The sequence below is a fragment of the Ochotona curzoniae genome, unplaced genomic scaffold, assembly GCF_017591425.1.
Source record: "Ochotona curzoniae isolate NIBS_2020 unplaced genomic scaffold, NIBS_Ocur_1.0 contig_291, whole genome shotgun sequence".
Taxonomy (NCBI): domain Eukaryota; kingdom Metazoa; phylum Chordata; class Mammalia; order Lagomorpha; family Ochotonidae; genus Ochotona; species Ochotona curzoniae.
This window is the reverse complement of record NW_024465649.1, coordinates 2,250,709-2,271,909: the sequence shown is the minus strand read 5'-3', so window position 1 is coordinate 2,271,909 and position 21,201 is coordinate 2,250,709. Positions and strand designations below refer to the sequence as shown.

General features: G+C 40.7%; 1 protein-coding gene across 1 annotated transcript in view; it reads left to right on the top strand.

The window, feature by feature from the left end:
* Positions 1–21,201, top strand: part of DNAJC6 (DnaJ heat shock protein family (Hsp40) member C6) — a 103,054-nt gene that overhangs the window by 60,963 nt on the left and 20,890 nt on the right. Inside the window, exons 2-10 of the mRNA XM_040978636.1 lie at positions 2,409–2,559; positions 3,937–3,986; positions 4,078–4,226; positions 13,249–13,371; positions 16,219–16,352; positions 17,310–17,504; positions 18,377–18,494; positions 20,057–20,136; positions 20,945–21,138. Coding sequence (XP_040834570.1) covers positions 2,409–2,559; positions 3,937–3,986; positions 4,078–4,226; positions 13,249–13,371; positions 16,219–16,352; positions 17,310–17,504; positions 18,377–18,494; positions 20,057–20,136; positions 20,945–21,138 — 1,194 coding nt within the window. The remainder of the gene's footprint in view (positions 1–2,408; positions 2,560–3,936; positions 3,987–4,077; positions 4,227–13,248; positions 13,372–16,218; positions 16,353–17,309; positions 17,505–18,376; positions 18,495–20,056; positions 20,137–20,944; positions 21,139–21,201) is intronic.

Genomic DNA, 21,201 nt, shown 5'->3' with positions numbered 1-21,201 from the left:
GAGCATTGCAGGCCCCAGGTGGGGGTGCTGCAGACTGCCTGGGGGATGGGAGTCAGGGACATGTTAGAGTAGAAGCCCTGGGAAATATTTGACAGAAGAGGAGTGACTTCTGAGGCATTTCCTGGGCCCCATTTAACACTTTTAACATTAACTCATTTAGCATGAAGTAGGCACTATTTTTGTCCCAGTTTATAGGTAGGCAAAACCAAGCAAACAAACAAATAAATAAAATAAGGCTTAGGAGTAGCACCTGGACAGGAACCCTGTTGAGAATGACTGAAGCTCTTGTCTGTGAAGCTTTATAGCATAGTCCTGGGTCCATGAGCTTTATCCATTAGCTTTACCTACTGCCTTCATCTATTAGTCCTTATAGACAACTTAGATTGTCCTGTTGTAATGGACACATCTTAGGATATTGATGATTGCAAACAACATGATACTTTCACTTATTCCAAACATTCATCAAGCATCAGCTGGAGGGTCTACTGTGTAGCTCTATGGTCCAGGAGTCCTAGACACAGGATCTGTGGTGCCAAACCTTGTCCCTTGCATAGCAAAAAGAAATAAACAAAAAAGGGAAGTAAGGGAGAGTCTTAACTATAATGAAATCTCCCCCGTGTCGCGCCCACGTTTCTTATCGTCCGGCGATAAGAGGCAGACGTGAGTGAAGTCTTCTGCGGTAATCTTTATTGCGCACACCAAGATGAGGAGGAAAGGCTCCGACCCTGGCAGGCTGTCTGCTCTTATGTGCTGACTGGCCCCGCCTCCGCCGATGATAGGTCGGCGTCATGATTATGCAGGGTCCTGGGCGACTGGATTCGTCAGTCCCAGTGTTCATGTGCCGGCCACGCCTCAGCTCACTGCGCCGCCTGCGCAGTACCACGAAAGCTACGTCACCAGGAACCAAGGTGTGGCTTTTCCGGCCAGCGCCATTTTGGGTACGGCATGTGGCCAGTACATGCAGATGCGGCTGGCAACACCCCGATAGATAAATATTGGGTCTTGGAAGTTATACATAGCGCTTCCTCTTACACTTTAGCAGGCCCAAGTGGAGGTTTTCAACCCAGGGTAGTTTTGCAACATTCCCCTACCCTACGGGATGTTTGCCAATATTCTGAAGCATTTTTAGTTTTCCCAATTTGGGGGTGAAGGTAGAGAGGCAGCTGCAAGTAACATCCAGGGACTAGAAGCTAGAGATGTCATTAAGCTCATTCAAATGCACATAAAAGCTCTACAGTTCAGACCAAGAAATGCTGGGTGGGCCAGAGCCAACCAACTGCAGCGATCAGAAAGTGCTGTGTCCATGAAGTTGTAAGGAAAGAGAAGCTGAAATGTTGGGCAAGTAATGCTAGTGACCACCACGTGTTCTGAGCCCTAAATTGTTGGTCATACCTTTCAGAAGACATGTTTCATAGTAGAAGTCAGTCATTGTTTTGTTTTAAAGGAGAGCTGTGAATGGGGATTTGAATGCAGTCACTTCATTAGGGGCTGAAGGAAGTGCCTTGACTCATACCAGTGCTGCTCTTTCTGTCAGCAGTTTGGACATCAGTGTCCAAGAGCAGTTTCATGCAGACCACAAGTGTCATTCAAATGTCCCTGGGATTCCACATTGATAAAGTAAAAGGAAGCAGGTGAGACAGATTTTAATGTATATATTTTAAGATTCACATAGCTGAAATATTATAAGTTCAACATATAACCAATATAAAAATCTTGAGAGTCTACTTTTTTTTTGCATCAAATATGAAATTTTGTATGTGTTTTTATACTTATAGAACACTCAGAGCCTGGCAGCGTGGGCTAGCGGCTAAACTCCTCTCCTTGAACGCCCAGGATCCAATATGGGCACCGGTTCTAATCCCAGCAGCTATCCTTCCCATCCAGCTCCCTGCTTGTGGCCTGGGAAAGCAGTCGAGGATGGCCCAATGCTTTGGGATCCTGCACCCATGTGGGAGACCTGCAGGAGGTTCCTGGCTCCTGGCTCTGATCGGCACAGCACCGGCTGTTGTGCTCACTTGGGGAGTGAGTCATCGGATGGAAGATCTTCCTCTGTATCTCTCTTCCTCTCTGTATATCTGACTTTGTAATAAAAATAAATAAATCTTTTTTAAAAAAAGAACACTCAGTGTAGACTCACCATATTTCAAACACTCAGTTGCTCCATATAGCTGGCTGCTGGACATAGTGTAGGAGGTTTGTGGCTCAGGGATTCAGTGGGAGACTGACCTTGGTTTCGGCTGAGGACTGGGTGCATTGCTGTTATTGACTTGGAAGGTTTTGCGAACAGGTGTAACATCCAGGAATGTTTGTCCCAGACTCCCTGAGGCAGTTCCTGTATGTTTAGGAAAGAAGCAGGATTGGGTTTGGGCGTGGTCGGCGCCATGATCTTTTCTGTGTTTCCTTGGCAGGTGCCTCTTCTCCAGACATGGAGCCCAGCTATGGGGGAGGTCTTTTTGACATGGTGAAAGGAGGCGCAGGGAGACTGTTTAGTAACCTCAAGGACAACCTGAAGGACACCCTCAAGGACACCTCTTCTAGAGTGATACAGTCTGTCTCCAGGTACACACATATTTCATGGTAAAGGGTATTGACCTCTGTGCTCCCAAAGGAACTGGTTATCTGTCACTTGCGTGTTTGATATCAAGAGTGTCCATTTTGTGATGTAATTATCTGGGGTCTGATCAACCAAGGAATGCCATTGAATCCATGAAATTGAGTCTATTAGGAGCTAGAAGTACAGTCAAGAAGGAGTTGTCTCATTGACACATTAGGGTACAATGGTTGCTATCCCTGATTTTAGAATAAGACATCCTGGGCTTTAATGTAGTATCTACTAAGGAAAGGTACTTAACTTCTGTGAACTTTAATTTTATCCCCTAACAGAATTTGTGTCTTTAAGTGAATTGAGGATCAAATGAGATAAAATGCACTCTGAATGAGCAGTACTTATAGATGATAAGTGAAACAGAACTTTGCTTCTATATTCTATTAGCTCTTCAAAATTTATTCAGTGGAAAAAGCTGTGTGCTTTTCCTCTGTGTGGAAATTGTTATGAGCATGTCATACACTTTTTATTCTTAAGTATTTGGAAATTCTGGTGGCATTAAAAGCTATTTCTTTGAAAGATACAAATGTATACACATGTGTATGCACACACAAAGAAATATGGAGAAACTTTTCCATCTGATGGTTAATTCCCTAAATGCCTGCAAAAGCCAAAGCTAAGCCAGTTTGAAATCTAGAACCTGGGACACTGTCATTGTCTCCCACATGTGTGACAGGGACTGAAACAATAGGGTCATCTTGTACTGCCTTCCCAGGTACATTAGCAGGGAGCTGGATTAGAAATGGAGTGGCTGGGACTTGAGCCAGCATTCTGATATGATATGACTGCATCCCAGGAAGTGCCCTTTCTCACTGTGTCAGCCCTTCTGCTATCACTTTAAGTAACAACCTACAGTTTTGACTCAGGAATTCAAATGTCAAGTCTACTTCATAATCAACATTTAAAACTTTTGTTTATGAAATTGCTTTATTCTCAACCAGGGCCAGGCAGGAGAAAGAAAATATGGCATTTGTTCTCCCCTTACCTCTTAGCAACTCGGTATTGGAGGTATTTGCACATAGGCAAATTGGCTGAAACAATCAGAATGAGTGAATGAGCTGCACTTTCAGTTCCAAGGCAAGAGTCCCTTCCTGAAGTGGCTTCTGTAGTAGCTTTGGGATGTACCTGTTGGAGTGGTATATTTTTTTCTATGCCTTAGATTGAGCTGTGTTCTCTGAGTGATGCCCTTTGTTAGGGAGAATAGCTTCTGGGAGTCAACAGATGCCTGGTAGGCAGAAGTGTCCCAGTTCATAATGAACAAATGATTGAGAAAGGAAATTTTGGTGTATGTGGGTCATTTTAATGAATGCCCTTTTCTGTCTCACCTTTAGCTACACAAAGGGGGATTTAGACTTCACTTATGTTACCTCCAGAATTATTGGTAAGTGTCTCATGTTGGTCAACTACTCTTTGGCACAACTTTCAATGCCTGTCAGAAGACTTATAACCTGTTTTCTTTCTTTCTTCCCTAGTGATGTCCTTTCCTCTGGACAGTGTTGACATAGGATTCAGGAATCAAGTGGATGACATTCGAAGCTTTTTGGACTCTAGACATCTTGACCACTACACAGTCTACAATCTGTCACCTAAGTCTTACCGAACTGCCAAGTTTCACAGCCGGGTAAGGATTGTTAACCTTAGGATGGCACTGTTGAACCCATAACAGGAGTTTTTTCATTAAGAGATATCCTAAAAGCCTTTGGCATCAGGCTGATGAAGCTGGAAAACTATAATATTCTGGGAACTTCTGACCATACAATATTTATTAGCGTTTCTGAGATGTTCTGAAATTTTTCCTTGAGTATTATTGCAGAAAGCGTGTCAACGGAATACCATTCAAATGGGGGTTGCAGATCACTTGGTGGTTAGTTCCTCCTCGACACATTGTTCCTGAGGTTCAAATCAGAGAAAGAGACAACTCTGTTGGCTCCCCTTATACTGTAATACCAATTTTACTTTTGACCTTTTTTTTAATTATTACTGCTTGGGTATCAAGATTAGGCAGTGTGGTTAGACCAGCGCAGACACACCAGAATGTTTGTGAATACTTTCCTGGCCTTCGGTAAGACTGCTTCTTTCTTAAGTGAGGGGTAGCACATTAACGTTAGGTTTGATAGTATTACTAATATTAACAGAACAGCAGCCAGCATTTATAGAGCATTTTCGTTGTACTGAGAACTCTGCATACAGCACTGCATTTAATTCTCGACAGTCCTTTTAGATACATGGAGAAATAGATACTAAGAGATTCATGACCATAACGACCATACAGGTAGTAAGTAGCCTGGGACTCATTATCCAGGGCTGTAGGGATTGTTTGGAAAACCTGGATTTTCCTTTAAAGAAGCTTTTTGATCCAGACAGAGAAATATTGCTAGATTCAAGTAGCTAAAGAAATTCTGAGAGCTGTCTTAGGTTTGATATTTATGGCTACTGAATTCATGATTTATTCACCAAAGTAATGTGCTTTTTATTCTCTCAAGAACATTATCTGTTTTTTATTTATTCTATAGATATGACAGGTTTTCCTTTGAGTCTGTTAGTAAGTAGAAAGAACTCTCTACACTTGGACTGTTAAAGAGTAAAAATTTGATTTCAAATATAATGTGCCTAATAGTAGCTTGTTGTCAGTATTGCATACCCAGGATTTCAACTTTCATCTCTAAAACACACAAGAAGGTGGGTTTCTCTGCTTTTTAAGCCTTCCATACTAACCCAGTGTTCAGTAAGATATGGGAGGACTTTGTTAAAAACTTGTATTTCAGCATGTTCAGAGAACAGCCTAAAGCCAGAGTGTACACAGAAACATCTGGAGGGCTTTTCAGGTACAGATTTCGGATTAAGCAGGACAGGAGTGGAATAAGAATATGCATTTTTAACAACCTTGCATGGCTGCTTCTACTTTTGCTGTGGGAACCATTCTTTGAGAAGTGCTGATAAAGCCAATCTTAAGTGGTTTGATCTCTATTTTAAGTGCATGGCTTTAAAATCCTTGGTAATCAACTAATCTTTCAACTTTTATTTCATCTATTACCTAATTTAAAGAGAGTAATTTAACATTAAAACTGTGAGTAAATACTTTGTTTATAATTTGATGCTAATATTTTAAATTGGTACTTTAAATGATTTATTCTATTTACTTAAAAGAGTTACAGGGAGAGAAGTTAAACAGCACATCTGAGAATCTTCCATCCATTGATTCAGTCCCTAATAGCCACAACAGCTGGAGCTGGGCCAGGTCAAAGGCAGGAGCCAGGAGCCTTCTTCGCCTCCTATGTGGGTGCCAAGGCTCAAAGCTAGCTTTTGCTCCCTTCCCAGGAACATTATCAGGGACCTAGATTGGAAATGGAGCAACTGGAACTTGAGCCATTGCCCTGGTGTCTCAGTTGGCAGCTTTACTTGCTATGCTATAACACTAGTCACTTAAATTGATTTTTCTTGTTTGCAGATTCAGTGCCACCATTTTAAGTTTCTTTTAAAAGTGCATGTCATCTTTGCTCTATTGTTGTCCTCTTTTGTTATTTTGTAAAACTTACTGATTTAGAAGGCAGAGTTACACAGGAAAAAGGAGAGAATGAGGGTGGAAAGGAGTGAGTGAGAGAGAATGGTTATGAGAATATGCATCTGCTGGTTCATTTTACAGTTGGCTGAAATGGCCAGAGTTGGGTCCAGACTGAAGCCAGAAACCTGGAACTTCAATCGGTGGCAGGAGTTCAGGTAGTTCGGCCATCCTCTATTGTTTTCCCAGGCATATTAGCAAGGAACTAGATCAGAAGTAGAGCAGCTGGGGCTTGAACTGGTACCCACATGAGATACTGGAGTTACAGATGACAGCTTAACCCATTTTGCCATTATGTTTGCACCATGCCATTATTTTCATAGTTGAAACACAGTGGAAATCTTGTAAAATAGTTCTAGAAATTTTATATGATCTTGAAAGATCTGTTGCAATCGGTAACATTTTTCCTCTGAAAGTAAGTAAAGATATTATGTCACTACAGAAACTGTCATCCAGGTGAGGGTGTCACTGAAGAGTACTTATGAATAGCAGATTCCTTAAAGATATCTTGAAAGTGTCCGACACGGTGTCCTAGCAACTAAAGACCTCAACTTGCATGCGGCGGGATCCCATGTGGGCGCCAGTTCTAATCCTGGCAGCCCCGCTTCCCATTCAGTTCTCTACTTATGGCCTGAGAAAGCAGTCGAGGATGGCCCAAAGCCTTGGGACCCTGCACCTGTGTGGGAGATGTGGAAGAAGCTCCTGGCTCCTGGCTTCAGATCAGCTCAGCTCTGTTCCAGTCACTTTTGGACGAAAGATCTTCCTCTCTGTCTCTCCTCCTCTCTGTATATCTGCCTTTCCAATAAAAACAAATGAATCTTTTTAAAAAAGATATTCTGAAAGAGGAGATTTGTTAGTGTAACTAAAGGTTTTGTACCTTGACCTAATGGTTTTCCAGACGTGCCAGGAATGACATATTGCACATCTACCCTGTTTTGCTTTCTTTGCTCCAGAAGAGCAGAGGCATGTTTATTTTCTTTGATATCTGGAATAGGGCCCGGTTTGGATGCTAAATATTTCCTAAAGAATGAGCGTGGCAAGAATTTTTTTTAAAAAAGATTTATTTTTTTGAGGGTTTGGCATGATGGCTCAATTGGCTAGTCCTTGGATTGGCTCAGCTTTGGCCGTGGCAGGCATTTGGGGAGTGAACAAGCAGATGGAAGATCTTTCCCTCTCTGTCTTTCCTTCTCTCTGTAAATCTGCCTTTCCAATAAAAATAAATGAATCTTTAGAAAAATATTTATTTTGTTTATTTGAAAGCACATATTACAGATTGGGGGTGGAGAAGGAAAGAGGGGTAAGAGAGAGAGACAGAGAGAGACTTCATCCACTGGTTCACTCCAGAAAGGGATACAAAGGCCAGAGCTGGGCCAAGCTGAAGCCAGAAAATTCTTCCAGGTACTCAAGCAGTTGGACCATCGTCTGCTGCTTTCCCAGGTATGTTAGCAGGGAAGTGGAGCAGCTGCAACTTGAGCCCATATGTGATGCTGGCACTGCAAGCTGTAATTTAAGTCACTATGCTACGGAGCTAGCACTGGCAAGAATTGTGAAACACTATGGACATGAAAGAGATAACTGGTTGTTGTTCTCAAGGTGCTTGAGTATAGCTGGTGAGAAAAGGCACAGCATTCTACATGCAGGAAGGAATGGTACTTATTACAGCTGCTAAGGGCATTCAGTGACAGGAGACAGTAGTGACAGCAGACCTTGATGCATGAGGAAAGCTTGTCCAGGTGAAAGAAGTGGGTCGTTTCTGTTTGTGCATGTGTTAGAATGTGTCTCATGAAGTGCTTCATGGTCTGGCTTCTCTAGTTGCATACTAGAATTATTTTATATTTTTCCAGATCCCCAGGTCCCAGTCAGTGCTGAACATGCTCTGTGTCTCCTTGAATGAGCTTTTTTCTTGCTGTAACAAATGGTCTGTGACACACAAAATCCTTCCCCCACCTCCTGTGATAGTCTAACTCCACTGAGACGATGATTTTCCACTTGTCACAAGGATTTTCTATTATTTTCCTTCTTAGTACACAGGATTATGCTATCTTTAGCTCCTCCAAAAGAGTCCCAGCACTTGGCAGAATGGAATTGGTTTCCTCACCTGTCTTCCTCAACTTTCAGTTGCATCTCAGGCAGATAGTTGCAAACCTTTGGGTAGTGTTTTCATCTTAGCCTCCTTTCTCATTGGTCTAGATCACTTTTCAGTCTACTGGTCCTTCCTCTCCCCACATTACTCTGTGGTTTGATTTACTTCTCCTTGTTGCATTAATTAAAACAGCTTTTTTTTTGGTTCCCAAATCTCAGTTCATAATTATTAAAATGTTTTTATGTTTTTTTCCTCCTTACAGTTTAGTGGAGTACTAATGTTTGTAATTAGACCTTGCTGTGATAAATGTAGATGACCAATCATGGGACTGGTTATTTTATGGATTCATGGAGTCTCAATGTCTTATTGTCTTTCTGAGCCTTCATACCTGAACTTAGTCACTGTACACTGAGAGAGAGAGAGAGAGAGAGAGAGAGAGAGAGAGGAAGGAGTGAGTGTTTGGGGATTTGGATGCTGGCAGTGGGGACAGCTGTTTTCCGCAAACTTTTACATTGTTGAGAGTTGCTGTTCCATGTTTTGATGAACTCTTATGCTTAGAAGCAATATGGGCTTGCAGGCATTAGATAGAATAATCACACAGCTATTATCTTAGTGTTTGTATAAGTAACCAAACTAAAATAAGATTTTGTTTAGTCTCAGTTCATCAGAGGCTAAAACTCAAAATAGCAAATAGTAGATAGCTCCACATTCTAAGTGAGGTTCTAGATTACTTGTCCAGGACTTCAGAAGAGTTATTGAATATTAGTTTTTCTACTCTTTACAGCCAACATCCAACACGAGCAAATGAAGTACTGATGCCGACAGTGAAGTCCTAGGGGCACAATACATCATCTAAATGGGATGTTCTTAATCTAGGTTAAAAAGATCCACAAATTTGTGTTTTGAAACTTCAGAGAACTTATCTATCTGCTTCAGATTATTAAAACATAAACTGGTTTCAGGCATTTGTAAGTATGTAAATCAGTGACATTCATTATATTCACAGTTGGGGACTGTCACCATTGTGCAAGACTTGGACCTTCCGCATTGCCTTCAGAATGTATACTGCACCTGTCTAGTACATGTTAAGTGCTGGTTCAGTTTCTCCATAACAGGTTTATAGCGATGCAGCAAAATATCAGGAATCTCTGCTTCACATGTTTCTTGGCATTGCTGTTGGCAAAAACTGAAAGTCAGATGTCTTAGCCTCACGATTTCAAATATTGATTAATACCATTTCAGTTCCACTTTGACCCTCTTCTTCTTTCCCATTTGAGGCCTGGATAAAGAAGGAGCCTTGGGGGTAGCTGAAAAATAACTAACCCATTCTTCTTTTATGTTGACTGTTTCTAAACCACATAATCTTGCAGGATTCCTCTTCTTTGGAAACAAATTGATTTTTTTTAAAAAAGTTATTAACAATGAGAGCTTCTAAGGGCTCATAATTGAACTAATGTATTTTTATGCTTTGAGAGCTCACCAAAGTGGTCCCCAGTGCATTCTGTCATTTCTGCCTTGATCCAAAGCTGGTAAGAAGCTTAGCTGTAGAGCAGTGTCCTTATAGCCTTGGCTTCATCTAGTTGTGCTACTGTCATCCTGGAAGCAGTGGGAGGGAGGAACAGTCCCTACCTGGGAGCCAGACCACCAGGGATTTCCATATTCTAGTTCTTCAGTCTTATGCGAATTAAAAGTCTTAACCTTGATAATATACAGGTATCACTTAAAGCTGTGAACACCCCCAATAACTTAAAATACATTTATAGTTAATAATCATCACCTGGCAGGATAATGTAGTGGAGAATACACAATTTTTTATTTCTTGCATTCATGTAAAATTGATATATGCAAAAATCAAAAACTTTAAAAATTGGTGCAGTGGTTAAGTAACCACCTGGGACTCTGGTGTCCCCTGTGAGAGTGTTGGTTGAGATCCCTGATTGTGCTTCTAATCCCTCTTTCTGCTAACATGGAGGGCAGCGGGTAATGACTCAAGACTTGGGTCTCTGACACTGAAGTAGGAGATCAAGATTGGGTTCTGGGCTCCTCACTTTGACTTGACCCGCCCAGGGTTGTTATGGGCATTTGGGGCATGACCCAGCAGATGGGAGGTTTGTCTGTCTGTATTTCAAATGAAATCATGGAGAAGTTACCTTGGTTCACATCTCAGCTGTTTCTTTTCCTGGGAAAGTTACATCACCTTTTCTGAGACTCAGCTCTGTCTCATCTCACATATTCAATGAGTGCCACAATTATAAGCACCTGTTTCACAGGCACTCTTAAGATTTTTTCCTGTAGCTCCAGAGAACTACAAAAATAGCTTGCAGTGTTTGAATTCCTTCTTGCAAGGAATAAACTTGATAACAATGTCTGGCTTAGAAACAGCATTCAGTAAGTGATAGCTTTGATTACAATTGGTAATAAAAATGCCACAATAGGTGATTGATTAAAATACTCTTTCAAAAAGTGGGAAGAGATCATTAAATATAGGATATGGTATTGCACTTGCATTCATTATAACACCTTTTGCTTTTATGCTTGGAATGGGATGCTTTTACTTATCTTACCTAATGCTAAGGGTGATGGTAGATAAAAATTGAGTGACATCATATCCTGGTGGTATGTGGCTTCTTCTCCCCACTGGGTGTTAGCAGTGGTGTTGTCTCATGCTGTGAGACTCCAGAGGATGTTCAGGAGACTGGAATCGGCACTGTGAAAGGTCACATTCTCAATGATTATGTTTATTATTTTAAGCTATGAACCCTAGAGAACCACAAAATTAGCTTGCTGTGATTCAATTCCCTAAAAATATTTTTGCTTTCTCTATGCATTAATATTTTACCCCATTAGAACACACACTTTTGTAAGAAATTCTAATGTTGTGTTTGCTTAATGGTATGTAATTATAGACCGAGTAAATATATATAATTACAGAGCAGTTTAAATTAATATTATTTGCTAATTGACTTAATGGTTGTAGAACCATCAGTGTATTGTAATAAGAACAATGTAACTTTTAGCTAAAATTCGTTACAGATACTGACAGTTGGTGTATGGAATAACATACTTTTCAAACCTTTAAAAATATTGTCTAAGAACTATTGCCTGTTAGTACCCATATTAAAAAAAAACAAATTTACTTATTTCATCTTTAAGATACTATACTCATAGGGCCCAGCATGATAATGTAATGGCTGAAATCCTTGCCTTGGATGCGCTGGGATCTCATATGGGTGCCGGTTCTAATCCCAGTGACCCCACTTCCCATTCAGCTCTCTGCTTGTGGTCTGGGAAAGCAGTCAAGGCAGTCAAGGATGGCCCAAAGCCTTGGGACCCTGCACCCATATGGGAGACCTGGAAGAAGCTCCTGGCTCCTGGCTTGGATTGGCTCAGCTCCAGCCATGCAGCCACTTGGAGAGTGAACCATTGGAGGGAAGATCTTTCTCTCTGTCTCACCTCTGCTCTGTATATCTAATATCTGCCTTTCTAATAAAAATAAAATAAATCTTTAAAAAGATATTATACTCATAGATAAATAAATGTAATACCAAAAAAGATTGCCAGATGCAGCTTATTGGTTTGTTTTCATCCTTATTATTATTGTCATTATTTCTTTTTTTTAATTTTGAATTTTATGGTATAGTTCTGTAGAGTCTGGGATTTCCACCCCTTGACTGATTTTCCTCATATTGTTACAATAGTATGGTCCTTTATAAGGAGTTATAATTCCATCAGTCTGTTATTTAAGTGTGCCCAGACACCATCATCCCGTTGTCTAGATATGTCATTGGAAGGCCCTCTGTGATTTGAAGGTAGGGATGCATGTTGCATTGTGTCCATTTATTTTTTTCATTCATTCTTTCACTCAACAAATGTGTACTGAGCACTTGCCATTTGAGCAGCACAGTTACCAGTGAAATAGTTGTGATTTGTTTTTTCATGAAATTCAGTTCTGGAGGAGAGAATTGGTACAAACGGTTCACTCAGTAGAGCCTGACAAGAAACTTGCACTTGCTGCATTTACACTGCTCTACCTAATTTTCATGACAAACCTGTTATGTCATTTGTACTTTTCACTCATTCTGAGTCCTGGAGAAGTTAGTAACTTGCCTGAAATGAACGGTGTTTGGGCTATATGTGGAGTGAACTGGTGGATGGAAGAGTTGTCTGTCTCTCCTTCTTTCTTTGTCACTCTGCTTTTCAAATAAATAAATCTGCCCAAAAAAACTGTGTGAAGCTTGCTGAAGTCTAAGCTTATCATTGCTTACAAGTTTAATTCATAGATGTATAATCAATTCAGATTCATGCCTAGTGTTTGGAGGCAACCCCTATAATGTTACAGCAGCATGACTTATACCTGCGTTTATATCAGAACTAGTGCTGTCCGCAGTGCAGCTTGTCAGTGCTGTCATCTGCAGAATGGAGATCGCTTTATTGTCTTCTGTGACTGTTGTAAGGGTCAGGCCAGGCAGCATTTCTGGCACATACCTGATGTCCTCTAATGTGCTAACTAAATGTGTGTTAAATAACTGAAGATGTCAAGGATTACTCCTTCATTAAAGGAGAAAACAAACAAAACAAACACTACCCCTGGCTCAATCTGCAGCATAAAATTAAATCTGAGATAAATATGTAATGTGTAGTGTAGAATCTTCAAAAACAATTTTATAATGACACAATGAATAGGTAAAAAGATTTTATGTTTTATAGGAATTGTTATTTAAATTCATGCAAGAGAAGGAAACCCAAATGTGTAATCTGAATGCTTTAATTTAAAATGTATTTAAAAATCTGTTTTCACATCTTTACAGAAACAGAACTTTGAATTTAAAAAATTACTATGTTAAACACCTCTTTTTCTTGTAGTTAGAACTTATTCCAAACTCCTCATGGCTATGCTGAAAGAGGTTGTGCTACTCATGCAGAGTAAGTTTCTGATATGATGCTTGCCTGTGGGAGAAGAAATCCTGGGGGAGTTAACTTTCTTTTGTGTTGTTCCCCTAGGTCTCAGAATGCAGCTGGCCCATTAGGCAGGCCCCCAGTCTGCACAACCTCTTTGCTGTATGTCGGAACATGTACAACTGGCTGCTACAGAATCCCAAAAACGTGTGTGTGGTTCACTGCTTGGTGAGTAACACTTATGTAGTAGTTGTTGTTGGTTTGGTTTAGTTTGGTTTGATTTGGTTTGGGCAAGTGCAAATGACTATATACAGAATGATTAACTGGCAACTTTGGCGTTGAAAATATTGTATTTTTGATCCCATATCTGAGAGTTTGGTAATGAGGGATGTGAAAACGAGATGTGAAAAGCAGATAGGCACGCAGCGCACATCAGGCAAGGGAGCTTAAATGTGCTAAGTGTTGTGAAAGAGATAGAAATAAGAGCTGTTGGGTGCAGGCGTATTGTGTGAATAAAATTGATAAACATATTTGCAGCTGTACTCTTTCTAACTGCTCAAGCTTGAGTGAAAGGAGAACACCTATGCTCCCTGTTTACCAGACTGTATTTTAGAGCAGTTCCTCATGGGACTGATGACTTTCTAACCATTTTTTTGCCTGGATGCCTTTACCAAACCTTTTTTCCAGGCCCTTTACTTGCCCTTTAAAATTCAACTTTCTGCAGAATCTTTGAGGCTTTCTATGAATAAATATTTTCACAATAGGGGGCATTCATGTTGCCTGCTTCAATATTATTGTTTTCAGTGATATTTAATAACTGTATCACACATGATAAGCTCTTCTCCCTGTCTTCCCACCAGATAGCATCTGGCAGTAAAGGTCTGTGTCTTTTTAATTTTTATAAGCCAGATATAAAAATATTGCATAAATGAATATAAAAATGAATATTGAAATGGAATCTGAGCATAAATACTGGAAGTATTTGTTATGTCTATAAAAATATGTATAACTTGATTATTTGATATATCATTTAATATATATAAAACTTGGTTTATATAATGTTTGATTATTTCCCTTCCTATTTTTTGAATCACTTGTCTGAAACAAAGGATAAAGTTGAATAACTTACCTTTTTATTTGTTTTTTTAAATTTTATTTTCATTACAAAGTCAGATATACAGAGAGGAGGAGAGACAGAGAGAAGCATCTTCTGTCCGATGATTTACTCCCCAAGTGAGTGCAATGGCCAGAGCTACGCCGATCTGAAGCCAGAAGCCAGGAGCTTCCTCTGGGTCTCCCACATGGGTACAGGGTCCCAAGGCTTTGGACCGTCCTCAACTGCTTTCCCAGGCCACAAGCAGGGAGCTGGATGGGAAGTGGAGCGGCCAGGATTAGAACCTGAGCCCATATGGGATCCAGGTGTGTTCAAGGCGAGGTTTTTTTCAGCCACTAGGCCACAGCACTGGGCCCACTTTTTAAATTTCTATCTCAATTTTCAAATTCTTGTTAGTAAAGGAAAAACCCTTTGTGTTTATTTTTAAGTTATTTTATTATTTTCCATGATACAGTTTTGTAGGTATAGGAATTTCCCCCTTTCCCTCCCCTGTCTCTCTCCTCATCCCCCACTCCCCCACCATTTCTCCATGTATTGTTACAGTAGTATAGTCCTTTAGTAACAGGTACAGGTTTAACATTGTGCTGTTTAAGTGCATCATGGCATTGTTGGCATCATGGCCCATGCAGTAGCCTAGTGCCTGAAGTCCTCGCCTTGTATGCACCAGGATCCCATATAGGTGCCAGTTTGTGTCCTGGCTCCTCCATTTCCCATCCAGCTCCCTGCTTGTGGCCTGGGAAAGCAGTCTAGGATGGCCCAAGGCCTTGGGACCCTGCACCCATGTGGGAGATCTGGAGGAGGGTCCTGGCTCCTGGTTTCAAATAGGCTCAGCTCTGACCATTGTGGCTGCCTTGGGAGTGAACCAGCAGATGAAAGCTCTTCCTGTCTCTCCTTCTCCCTGTAAATCTGCCTTTCCAATAAAAATAAATAAACCTTTAAGAAAAAGAGAAAATGTAGTGATATATTATTAAGGTAGAGTTAAGCAATTTTTCCTTTCAGAGGCAGAATAGATTGTGCCAGAGAAGAGATTACTTTTAGTGATTAATAAACTCAGAGTCTAGGTCTGACTGCTATTTAAAGTGCTATGGTTTAAGTCCCAATTCTAATGATGCAGTCATAAAGAATAAAAACTGGGAGTGGGTGTTTAGCCTCACATATGTTTAAGATGCCCCATTCCCTCACAGGAATACTTAGGTTTGATCCTCAGCTTCATCTCCTGACTGCAGCTTGCTGCTAATATGGACCCAGCAGGTAGTGGTGGTGGCTCAAGTAATTGGGTTCCTATTGCCCAAATGGGAGACCTGGATTGCATCCCTGGCTCCTGACTTCATCTAGTTTGTGGCCATTTTGGGCATTTAGGCATGAACCCATGGGTGAGAGATTGCTCTTTTTGTTTGCAAGTTATTTTCTTTTCTACAAAGAAAAACTAATAAGAAGAAAAAAATAAGAGACAGGATTATTATGACACAGGATGTTCAACAGGTGTTATACATTTAAAAACAATATTCATGGGCCTGGAGCAATGGCTCAGTCGGCTAATCCTCCCCTAGCATGTGCAGCATCCCATATGGGTGCTGGTTTCTGTCCTGGCTGCAGCACTTCCCATCCAGCTCACTGCTTATAGCCTGGGAAAGCAGTTAAAGGATGGCCCCAAGTCTTGGGCCCCTTGACTGGGGACTTTCACCCCACTAGATGTCAAGAGTCAGGTCCTTGGGTTTTACTAGGTGAGCTCTGCATTTTTGGGAGACACTTTAATGGTACAGTGATGGACTATTACTATTCATGAAAGACACTCATTGTAAAACTAGAGGGGAAATTAGTGGGGAGGGGAGGGAACTTAGGGAGGGGCAAAGGAAATCCCAGTACCTCTTAAACTGTGTCATTAAGAGAAACAATTTTGAAGCAAAAATCACCTCAGTTTGAGGCTTTCTCCTCATGAGCTTATGAATTTGCTTTGGCAGGATGGACGGGCAGCCTCGTCGATTCTGGTTGGTGCTATGTTCATTTTCTGTAATCTCTACTCGACTCCTGGCCCGGCTGTTCGGTTGTTGTATGCAAAGAGACCGGGAGTCGGACTTTCACCATCCCATAGGAGGTAACGTAGACTAGATGCAGCAAAGGTGCAGACATGGTCTAATTGGTCTCATGTAATGTTGGAAATCTACTTTGAAGGTACTTTTGTTCACTTTCTTTTAATTTGCTGAATATTTGTAGAATATTCAGGGTTTAATCCGTTTCATTGGTGCCCGTATGAGAATTTATAACTTTAAAATTGGAGGGAAGCTTGAAAGAATACATTTGTCTACCTCCTGAAATGCACAGGTGAGGAAAGTGGGCCCAGGCAGGTTGTGGTTTGCCACAAATCTAACAAGACCTGGTCATGGTCAACGCTTCAACCTTGACCTCAACCTACAGGCCAGTTCCCCGTTCCTTCACTATATGCTGTTGAAATAGAAGCAATAATGTGCTATGCTAGCCACTGAAATTCATTTCTGTGGAGGACATGGTTAACTGAAGCAACTCAAAAATAGAGAACAAAGAATTCTAAGACTCCCTTTTTCTTATGACTTGATATAGAAGTGAGAAAAATAGATTACAAAAGGGAATCTGAAAAAGCTTAAAAAAGAAAACCCTTTGTAGGTAACTGATTTATTCTCTTCCTTTTAGTCACATTTTTCTTTTCTTATTTAAATTGCATCTCCTTACTTTTTTGGTTCGAAAGTACTGTTGGTGATAACATTCTAAAATGTATCCCAAGGTAACCATTAGTTGGTGAATTTAGTCTGTTAGATAAAGCAGAAATATACTTTTAAATATTTAGCTAAGTGAAAGCTCTTATAAAGTTTTTGATCGAATAAATAGCCACTTATCATTTTTTGGCAGAAGATGGTAGAGAAAAGCTTTCCACTATTATTGTTTGTATTCTCTTTGACTCATTAATATTTAAGAAATTAACATTAAATTTTTATTATAACTGAATAATTTGCAAGAACACATTGCTTGTTTCTTCCAATGTGATGGGCCCTAAAGGAGTGGCAATCTTCTGTTTTAGATACCTGGGCTATATGTGTGACCTACTAGCAGACAAACCCTACCGCCCTCACTTCAAGCCTCTCACAATTAAGTCAATTACTGTCAGTCCAATTCCATTCTTTAACAAGCAGAGAAATGGGTGTCGTCCTTACTGCGATGTGCTGATTGGAGAAACCAAGATATATTCCACCTGCACAGATTTTGAGCGAATGAAGTAAGTCATGATGCTCTTTTTCATTTCTTGTATATTGCCCAGTTTAACATCAGAGGTAACCAGGAAAAAAAAAGGAATGCCATGGACCATTTTCACATGGTGAGGTGATTGATACAGGCTAAGGGACAAGTATGGACTACAATGAAGGGCGAGACAGTGATAAAGGAAGAGGAATCTGGACATGTAAAAAGGAGATGGCTTTAATGGAAATTGTGAATCAAGGGTGAATGACAGTTCTGATTAGGCAGATGGCAACATGTTATAGTTAAGAGTAGGTGCCAATGGAAAGTTTAGGGGTATGAAAAGAAGGATGAGAGTAGTCAACATAAAGTGAAATTAGGTGAGAATAACTTGAACTTGAGCAATGGTATCCAGGATCTTCAGAGAGCTTCACATTTAGCTGATCCTGGTTGGATATTTTTGGTTCATTATGTCTCTGCTTTTAATATTAATTTAAGATTTGACTAAAGAACACCTGTATATGAGAGATCTTCATGTATGTTATGAAAAAACTGGGTTGTGAAAATTCCTTTTGCATCAAAATAATCTTATCTTTTGATTCAATTTTTCCATGAATTTTCCCTCGTAACCAAGGCTGAATATAATTTTAGAAAAGCGAGAGCTTCGCAAAGATCAGTGATTACACTTCTGGCAGTTCTGACAGAGTGAAAGAGGGTTGTGTCAGACCAGTACCATTCCATTGCAGAACCAGTTTCCATTTAGTAGCCACTGGTTACACTCCTAATTTTGCTTAAGAAGGATAATAGTTTCTGGACAGGTCGCTTGTCCAGAGGCATAGAGGACTATACCTCTGTCTGTGGGATTGTACCAAATGGGACTCTTTTGATGTATGCTTTGGTTTCTGTTTAAAGAGAATATCGCGTTCAAGATGGAAAAATCTTCATTCCCTTGAACATCACTGCTCAAGGAGATGTGATCGTTTCCATGTATCACTTGAGATCAACCATTGGGAGCCGGCTTCAGGCGAAGGTATGGCTTTGGGAAGAATCATGGCGTTAAGTTTGATTGAGTTTTTATAGAGGTATTTCTGAGTCTTTTCTCCAAACCACTTCGGGCTTGAAGGACTGACTTATGGTTTTAAAATGAGAAAGAGCCTCCAAAAGTTTCTGCCATCCATTTCAATTTTATGAACAATAAGACAGACTTGATGAGGTTGTAACATGCCTAAAGTCCTCTGCTACCTTCAGCAAACCATGCTCTTCAGAAGTGATGTCTCTTTTACAGTGTCCCATTTTGGTCAGTATACAGGGACAGAAGTCCATTAATCATGTGGAGATAAGATGCACATAACATAAAAGTTACTTTTTGAAGTGTACAATGAGGCAGTTCTTAGCAAATTAAAAAGATTGTACAACTTATTACCACTAGCTAATTACAGAACATTTTCGTCACTCCTAAGATAAACCATGCAGCCAGTAGCAATCACTGCTCACCCCTGCTGCAGCATCCCCATCCCTGGCAGCCATGAATCTGCTTTCTGTGTTCATCAGTTTGCTCATTTGGAATACTTCATGTGCGTGTGTAGTGAGACAATACAAGGTCATTTGTGGAAACTTGAATTCATATTCCTTTGAATGATACTCTTTTGTATAATAGCCATGCTTTATTTTGTTAATCTTTTCATCAGTTGATAGATAGATCTTGGGGGCTATTTCCATTGTTTGACTATTAGGAATGACATTTTAAATAATTATATTTTAAGTCATCAAATATTTTTATAAAATGTTCTTGCCAGGGCCCGGTGGCGTGGCCTAGCGGCTAAAGTCCTCGCCTTGAACGCACTGGGATCCCATATGGGCGCTGGTTCTAATCCCAGCAGCTCCACTTCCCATCCAGATCCCTGCTTGTGGTCTGAGAGGGCAGTTGAGGATAGGCCAAGGCCCTGCGATCCTATGCCCATGTGGGAGACCCAGAGGAGGCTCCTGGCTTTGGATTGGCTCAGCTCCAATTGTTGCAGCCACTTGGGGAGTGAATCATCAGACAGAGAATCTTCCTCTCTGTCTCTCCTCCTCTCTGTATATCTGACTTTCCAATAAAAACGAATCTTCAAAAAAAGTTCTTGCCATCACCTAGGTGGTTATTGATGAAAGTAAGCCTGTGTCCATAAGGTTAAGAAATTCAGCCTAGTAGGGGCAACTCACCCATGCACACATATCCATGGTACTGTTTTGGAGGAAGAGTGAAGTGCTGCAGTGGAACTGTGGGGCCCAGAAGAGCTACAGACAGGAGTTATCATTTCTAGGTGGACTTAAAGGATGAGCTCACCAGATTGGAGCAAGGTATCCTGGGTAGAAGGAATGCTAAGTGTCAAAGTGAGGCAGTGTGCAAAAGCTTAGAATGTTAGGGAATAAGCAGGCAACTTGCTAAGCATGGGGAGAAGACAGAAAGCTAGGAGAGTTGTTTAGGTATCATAGGAAACAAGGATTCAAATATAGAAACAGCTGAAAATGCATGGCTCCATAAAATGTAATCCTTCATTAGACTCTTTTTGTACTGATTGATTGTTGTGTGATTGTCTCATGTATTTTTAGGTGACCAACACTCAGATATTCCAGCTTCAGTTTCATAGTGGATTCATACCACTGGACACAACAGTTTTAAAATTCACCAAGTAAGTACTGCTTGAGCCCAAAGTCTTTTTCCATCCATGAAGTTGAGAAATGTTGAGACTGTACCGTGACATGCTGCAATTACCCCCAGAACACTGGTCTGCTAGGCCATTGACTGTCATGCACAGCATGGTGAGGCTGGGTGCATTTCAGGACTTCTGTTGGATATGACTTGTCTTAAAAAGTACACATGGAGTAGACTTCAAATAGAAAGGTCTGACACTCCACCTGAAGGAACAAGAGTGAGCAAAGAAGAAAGAGAGTCTCTACTTGGATCCGTTATATCTATGTGGTCCTTTGCATTCCAACAGGGATGGCAGGTCAGGCAGCTGTAGGGTATGAGAAAAGACTCAGAATGGATGCCCAGACGTTGTGCTGAAGCAGGCTTTCTGGAGGACCCCCTGTACCCAATGTTAACTCTTAGTTGCTGTAACATTAGGTGGCAAGGGAACTAACAGGGGTGGCAGAAGTTGGAGTGACAGCAGGAGTTGCTGAGCTAGTAGCTATTCAAGGGCTCAAGATGGTGGCTGTGAGCCCAGGTCAGATTTTAACAACTGATTCTGGCCATACCATCCAGTACTTTCACATGCAACGGTGTCCAAGTCCTTTGACCAGGAATTAGTCTCCTTTTTCTCTAGATCAGGAAACTGAAGCTCAGAGAAGTCACATAATAAATCTAGTTAATGGTTGTTTCCTAGACATGTTGGTTGTTCAAAATTTTTAAAAGCCAATCTAAGATAATCTCTTTACTGAACATCATGCTGATTCCACTATTGTTCACTGCTATTACTCTTTTAAATCCCTACTTAGGCCTGAGTTAGATGCATGTGATGTACCAGAAAAATATCCTCAGCTGTTTCAGGTGACGCTGGATATAGAAGTACAGCCTAATGACAAAGTGATAGACTTAACCCCACCATGGGAGCATTACTGCACAAAAGATGTCAACCCCAGCATCCTCTTCTCTTCTCACCAGGAGCATCAAGATACCCTGGCCTTGGGAGGTATGAGTTACATGGTAGTGTGGTTTTTCAGGGTAAAGCCTCTGCGTTATTTATCCCACTGCC